At 41.3% G+C, this 7,674-nt stretch overlaps 1 protein-coding gene across 1 annotated transcript in view; it reads right to left on the reverse strand.

The window, feature by feature from the left end:
• Positions 1 to 7,674, reverse strand: part of Rgsl1 (regulator of G protein signaling like 1) — a 70,240-nt gene that overhangs the window by 31,550 nt on the left and 31,016 nt on the right. The window contains exon 11 of the mRNA XM_029475678.1: positions 2,763 to 2,865. Within this exon, the coding sequence (XP_029331538.1) occupies positions 2,763 to 2,865 (103 nt within the window). The remainder of the gene's footprint in view (positions 1 to 2,762; positions 2,866 to 7,674) is intronic.

Raw genomic sequence — 7,674 nt, forward strand, 5'->3', positions numbered from 1 at the left:
GATGTCTGTGGCCCCAAAAGGGTGCTGCCTCAGCGGCTCTGTGGCTCCCGCCTGTCCCAGAAGCTGTCTGCCTCTGTGGTCCTCACTCTAACCTGTACTTCTAGAAGATTATTGCATTAAGTTGTTGAATTGGATCCTTGTATTTCCTAACAATCTCAATGTCTTTACAGTTTTTTTTTCAATCTTGATTTTTAAACAAACTAAATTTTTATTTATTTTTGCATGTTTGTATGTTTGTGTGTTTTTGTCTTTCTGTCCATGCTGTATGTTTCATGTTACACATATGGAGGCTAAAGGATAACTATTGGGAGTTGACTCCTCCTCCTGAGTAGGTCCTAGCCTCCAGACCGGACAATGTCTGTTCCGCATCTTCTAATTCCCTGGCTCTTCTTTCAGGTTAATCCTGCTGATTCTGTCTAGCATGCTTTCTTTCATCTGGTCATTAGGCATTTCTACCCCAGATCTGAATTTGGTTTTTATTTTGGGGGGTTTTTGTTTTGTATCACTTGTCTCAACTTTTTCTAGTTGACTAATGATTGCTGTCACAGATTCCTTCAGCCGTTTAAACGTAATCTTCTCTATTTGCTGAGTGGTTTCTTGGGTGGTTTTGATAAGCAACAGTCGGAATCGCCTCACAACCAGCTTCTCGCTGCTGCCCGCCCCTTATGCAACCCGCGCTCGCCTGGTTTTGCCTTGTGTGACCATCACAGCCACGCTGGAGCGGAGCCCACCCTCATGCTTCACTTCTCATAAGCTCTTGCTGTTTTATTTGCTTTTGATTTTCTTTAACTGACTTACTGGGGGTGACTCTAGAGAGGATTGCTCCTCACAGTGTGTTCACATGGTACACCCTCTGCTTTTACTTAAATGTTTTTCATTCTCTTAAGTTTCTTTTAAAACTTATAATAAAAGGAAGCAAATTAAAAAAAAAACTATATTGAAATAAACCAGACCCAGAGACTATATAACACAATGAACTTCTACACTGTCCAAATAGCAATTCAGAACAGAAGCTGGGTGGCTTCCTGTTGCATCCCATGCTTTTCCTATTGAACATATTTTATGTGCTTATTACCAAGAAAAATTTAAAAAGTATTTAAAAAGGTGTATGCATTGTAGTTTAAATGTATGAGCTCTTTGTCTGCCAGGACAGCCAGGACTACATAATGAGACCCTGCTTGTCTGTCTAACGCGTGCATGTCTGGTTGTGCAAAGACCAGAATAAAATGGAGCCTTGAACCTGGAGGTTTTCAGCATTATACAGATGCTAGGAACTGAACTCAGGTCCTCTGCAAAAAGCAACAACTTCTCTCAACTACTGAGCCATCTCTCAAGGCCCCATTCTTTGAAAATTGGCTGAGTCCGTGCTTGTTCTATCTGGGATTCCACTCCTGGTCTCTTTTCTATGAAATGGAGCCTTTACATACAGTTTAGGACTCTTCCTGGAGTCTAACTTTCCTTAATTCACACTTAATTTTTTATCTCTTCCTACTATATGCCCATAGGAATCAGAAAAAACTTAATCATAATACTTAAAAGTCAACTTTGTATTGTCCTGAGTTTATGTCTTAGATTGAGGTCAGGAACCGTTGGATGTGGTGGTGCAAATCTTTAATCCCAGTACTTGAGAGGCAGAGGCAGGACAGCCAGGGCTACATAATGAGACCCTGTCTTAAAAACAAAACAAAAGCAAAGAACAAATAGAAAAAGACAAGAACTGCCTTATTACTATGATGCATATTGTATTATACCATTATCATCAACATCATTAGATGGCCAAGACATAGCATGTGACCAATAATAACTACACTGAGTGAGAACTAGAGATATGCTTAGAAGAACTGCACATGCCCTATCTCTGATGTTAGCTGTGATCTTAAGTCATGGGCTGTAGGACTTACACAATTTAGAAAAGACTTTTTATTATTCCTGTTCAACTCAGTTGGAAATATTTCTGTAGTCTGAGTAGAGAATAGTGACTCGTACAGACTAGAACCTAAAGAGGAAGAGCTGAGTGCCTATCAGGAAATGCTTTCCATTATTCAAGGGGAGGAAGACTTATTCAGAGTGTTTCGAATGGACAAATGATTTCCAACCTCTGATGATGCTACAGTAACAGAAGCATTCCTGTGGGCATTTTTAAAAAATATACAAAATATATTTTTTCTGGATATTTGGCTCTTTTTTATACAGTACAATGCTTTCATAATCTAGAGGTGAACTTTTCATGTAGCTAGCAATTATACAGAAATGGAGTAAAATGAATAAATTGGTCCAAGTTATAGCCAAGAAAGGAGGAAGCATACTTAAGGGATAAAGCACTAAAAAGTCGCCTGTAGTATTAACCATGCTCTCTGGGGATACAGTTTCAGAGCAGGAAATTACAACAGATGTAACACTTGGAGAACCTTTTATGTCTAAGTGGCATTTGTGCCTATGTGGAAAATGCCACAGAATCTCTTCTCAGCAGTGATGGACTGTTTAGAAAGTGGCGAGACATAAAGTGAGAAACCAGAGGCTCCCATAGCAGTGTGGGACCTAAAGTCCCCACATAGACGGAAGTTATATATTGTCTGTTATAGTTTAAGTTTGAAGAAGTTATTTTGTAATAAATGTTATACAGTACTTTATAAAATAAACAACTTAACACATAGAGTGTCTTGTTCCTATGCGTATGATCTATAGAAAAAGATGTGGGAACATCCACACAGAAATGAAGCCTATGCCTAGAGACACTTATGTAGCCAGATCTGCCATCTTACCTTGGTCTCATAGAAGGCTTCCTTATGACAGATTTTTTGACAAAGGATGTTTTTCTTTGTGAGTATGAGTATTTTGGTTGCTTGATAATTTCCACTGTAAAAGCTGAGAAAGACCACAAAGTTAGGTAACAATAGTTTATAAAAGATAATGAGAAGGGACATTTGTCAGGCATCACTTACAACTACTGTGTCAGGCCATTGGACACCTGGACACTGACATCAGGTCCAGGTGTATTAGTAATGCACATTGGCCATCAGGCCTAGAGCTCACCTTTCTTAGAGACACTGGCCAGAGGCCACCTTCCTTGGAGATGTTGGCCGTTATGCCTAGAGCCCATCTTCCCGAGAGACTACTGAGACCAAGTCCACTGTATTTTGTACTGAAGTACAGTAAGGTACAGTAAGGCACAGTCACTGTATCTTACTGAAGATGAGATGCAACCTACCTTCCAATCTAAGTCTTTCATCCAGCCACAATGCATATGGTGTCCTGTCTTTGTTGACACTTTGGCTATTTTCTTGGAAGCACTCCTAATTGCCACTTGAAGATTTTACTTTATAGTCATTGAACTTAAGACTAATGACCTCATCTTAAAGTGGCTCCACTCGACTTCTTGCATTAACTAAGACAATTTTCTTTCTAAGGATGTGGTTTCCATGGCAATGGTATTCTGGCAATCCATGCACAACTCAGAACCGGTGCCTTGCTCTATGATGGACTTTAGAGCAATTATTCGAAGAAATTGCACTTAAAATGTTTTTGAAAGATAACAGATTCCATGTTTCTCAGCCTCCCAAAACTCTTTGAGGGGGCTGGTGAGATGGCTCAGTGGTTAAGAGCACTGACTGCTCTTCTAGAGGTCCTGAGTTCAAATCCCAGCAACCACATGGTGGCTCACAACCATCTGTAATGGGATCTGATGCCCTCTTCTGGTGTGTCTGAAGACAGCTACAGTGTGCTCATATATAATAAAAAAATAAATCTTAAAGAAAAAACCCAACTCTTGGAGGGTTTGGGATGTTGTTTAGTTGGCAGAGTGCTTACCTAGCATTCATGAAACCCTGGGTTCAGTCCCTTGCACAATGTGATGTCCTTGCCTGTAATTCTATATTTTCCAAAGTGGAAGCAGGAGATCTGAAGTTTAACATCATTGTTGGTTATAAAGTGAGTTTGAGGCTAACCTTGGCTACCTAAGACTCTCTCATTTTATAGAAGAAAACCACTGACTATAAGATCAACAAGGGCAGACACAGAGTCATCTCACTGTTCAAAAACAGGACATGACATAGTTATATAGTCAATGGTTTAAGATGCACCATGAATAGGCTGTGCTCATTGCAGGGTATTTTTGTGTGATTTGAAAATATTTCACTGATAGGCAGCATACAAAAATTATTAAAAAACAATAGATATGTTCATTGGTTCTAAATAAATGCAACTGAATTGATTGAAAAATGAAATGCAAGCTGCAGAAGATTTGATATAAAAGAGAGAGAGAGAGAGAGAGAGAGAGAGAGAGAGAGAGAAAACAAACAAACCCAGAGCCGGGCAGTGGTGGCACATGCCTGTAATCCCAGCACTTGGGAGGCAGAGGCAGGTGGATTTCTGAGTTTGAGGCCAGCCTGGTCTACAGAGTGAGTTCCAGGACAGCCAGGACTGCACAGAGAAACCCTGTCTCGGAAAGAAAACAACAACAACAACAATAACAACAACAACAACAACAACCAAAAAACCCACCAAACTGTATAAGCAGCAATCTTTCCTAAGGCTAAACACTGAAACAATATTGCATTAAGACAAACACATTTTAAAGTCACAAATAAGCCTATAAGAATTCACTTAAAACATGGAGATAAGAAATAGATGTTAAACATGGGAAGAACAATAATTTTCAGTGTTTAAGCCACAGTGAGCATAAAGAAAAGTTCAGGACTTGAAAAACAGAAAAATTTCCGACAGTATATTTTTCTTAAGGTAACTGGCAATTTTGTAACTGAGAGAAGCTTAAGAAACTGGAGTTTCTTACTAAGAAACTTCTCACTAAGTAAAACAAAGAGGAAGATTCCTTACTCTTTGGCTGTGGATGTGACTCTTTCCTCAAGTTCCTTCTTTGGTTCTGCCTGGACCAAAAGCCAAATAAACCCTTTCCCCTTACGAGTGACTTCTGTCAGACATTTTATCATGACAGCTGGAAAGGAAACTTTCCACATGTAGAAGGGTGATATCCAGTCAGCACTGTTGTCTGGATACTCAGAATGTAATCACGGGCCCTCATTAAATAGGGTACTTATCAGAAGCAGGATTTCGATGGAGTCCTGGATGAGGTCCAGTTCAGTGGGTCTACTGGACAGACAGCTCTATACAAAAGTCATTCCTCCAGCCCCTAAAATGTTTACTTGTAATGGAATTGTTTGGAAATCAACAGGCTAACCCTATCACTTCTTCGGTCTAAGGAGTGCTGTGAGAGTATGAACGGCCAGTCAGAGTTACCTAGATAAAATCAGAACAAATACTATATCCTAAAATAATCACCAATACCAGAAAACTCTTAAAGAAACTCTAAAAACTTAAGTTATGGTTTTGTATTATTTTTAAAAATGATTTATTGATTTTTTTATTTTTGCATACGAATGTTTTGCCTGAATGTATATATGTGTACCACGTGTGTGCAGTGCCCATGGGAGACAGAAGAGGGTGTCATATCCACAGAAACTAGAGTTACAGTTGTGAAAGGCCATATGGGTGCTGGGGATGGAATCTAGCTCCTCTCCAAGAGCAGCAAGTGCTCTTAACCTCTCAGCCATCTCTCTAGCCCTGGGTTCATATTCTTAACAATTAAATTATAAAATCATTAGGAGTATAATCCCGAACTAGGTAGATAAATGCTAGTACCAAAAGGAGGAATGAGCCATGGTGATCCAGAGCACTAGATCCTGCCCAGATTGTGATTTCCCTATAGGAGGCTTCCTGGCATTGAGCTCGGAAGCCCAACCATGGTGAAACCATAGGGAGATCCAATCCATGCCCAATCCATGGTGAATCCATAGGGAGAAGAGCCACTTAGCTGGAGAATTCGGAACCGAAGCAGAAAGAGAACAGCATCATAAAAGGCTGGTCCAGTGTCAGGAGTCCAAGTGGGCTGAGAAGGAATGTCCATACTAAAGGAAGGAAAGCAAGCTGACATGGACCAACAATCTACCTAAACCAAGAAGCTTAGGTAGAATGGAAGTGATAATCCCCCTAGCTGTGGGCCTGCATGGGATGTCAGAACCTGAGAAAACCGAGGATGTCCATTTTCTTAGGGTTTTACTGCTGTGAACAGACACCATGACCAAAGCAACTCTTATAAGGACAACATTTACAACATCATAAGGGCTGACATACGGATTCAGAAGCTCATTCCTTTATTATCAAGGTGGGAACATGGCAGCCTCCAGGCAGGCATGGTGTAGGAGGAGCTAAGAATTCTACATCTTCATCTGAAGGCTGCTAGCAGAATACTGGATTCCAGGCATCTAGGAATAGGGTCTTAAATCCCACACCCACAGTGACACAGCTACTCCAACAAGGCCACACCTCCAAATGGTGCCACTCCCTGGGACAAGCATATACAAACCATCACATCCATGTTAAGGGCTCATCACATGTGGTATAAGAAAGTCCAAGCAAAATGAGGAGAGAACCCATACAGGGAATAGACAAGGTTCCTAGCAAGGACGAGGATCACATCCCCATAAAGTGATAGCCAGGTTGAGGGTGGTTGCTAGCGCCTCAGTAGCAGGAAGTGGTACTACATGTAACATAAATTATTACATGTGGAGAGCCAGACAGACCTCAGACTTTCTCAGAGGCCCTCATGAAAGACAATGACTGGTCCTAGGCTGGAAGCAGTGCCTTGTAGGAGCCAAGGCTGTGGTTTCCAGGGACCCAATTCTTCCCCACGGACTGTGATTATCAGTCCTCAGGCAATTGCATATGAGGTATCGGGTATTCTCTTTGCCAATGTTGTCAGATATTTTTAACCCTGCAAACAAACTTGATTGGCATAAGTCATCAGCTTATGCAAGGCCTTGGGGTCCCAGCTATTGCTTTTGTCTTTATTTCTCATCTTTTTAAATTCCTCGTCCCTGTCCTCCCACTCAGTACCTCGTAGTTGGGGTCCCTTATTCCTGCTGATTCAGGTTGATTTAAGAGAGCAGGATGAAGAATATTTTCCCTTAAAGGATGACTCTGAATGTGGCCATGGAGTTCTAGCAAAAGTAAAGAGTTGTTCACGCATAGAGGTACTGGTGCCAAGCACTGAAGACCAGGAGAGGGAGGAAAGCATGTGTGAGACAAAGGAATGGTGGTGAAGACAGATTACCCTCATGACAGGGTTATAAAAAATGATTTTAAGACAGTAGGAATGAGGTCTTTTATTATCAGAGAAGGGAAGAATAAATCTAGAAAAGAAGAGAACTAGAACAATCCCAGAGCTCGGGGTTATTAGGGTAAAGGAACAATGTTCTTGCTGCTCTTTGGTACTCCTCAGCCCAATGTCAGGACACATTGTCAAATGAAGGAAGCAGCAATAACCAGAGAACTTATGACAATGTGGATCTCATATCCATCAGGGATGAGAGTCTAGGTCATTCTGTCCTGTCTGGTAGACTCCCCAAGACCAGCAGAGGTGCCGGCCGAGTGGGAGGGGATCCCAGCATGGGGATCAGAGGGAGGAAAGAAATCTTCCTCTCCATATACAGTGCAGCGGTGTGCTTTCCTCCCTAGAGTAAGTTCTCCAAGATGCCAACCTGGAGATGCTGTTGCAAGATACTACGGACTCTCTATAAGAAGCAAGTGGGCATAGTGGGGGCTGCTTGCATCTTCCCTTTAGGACCAAAGCTATGGACTCTCTATAAGAAGCAAGTGGGC

This window comes from Mus caroli, chromosome 1, assembly GCF_900094665.2.
Source record: "Mus caroli chromosome 1, CAROLI_EIJ_v1.1, whole genome shotgun sequence".
In the NCBI taxonomy this organism is placed as follows: domain Eukaryota; kingdom Metazoa; phylum Chordata; class Mammalia; order Rodentia; family Muridae; genus Mus; species Mus caroli.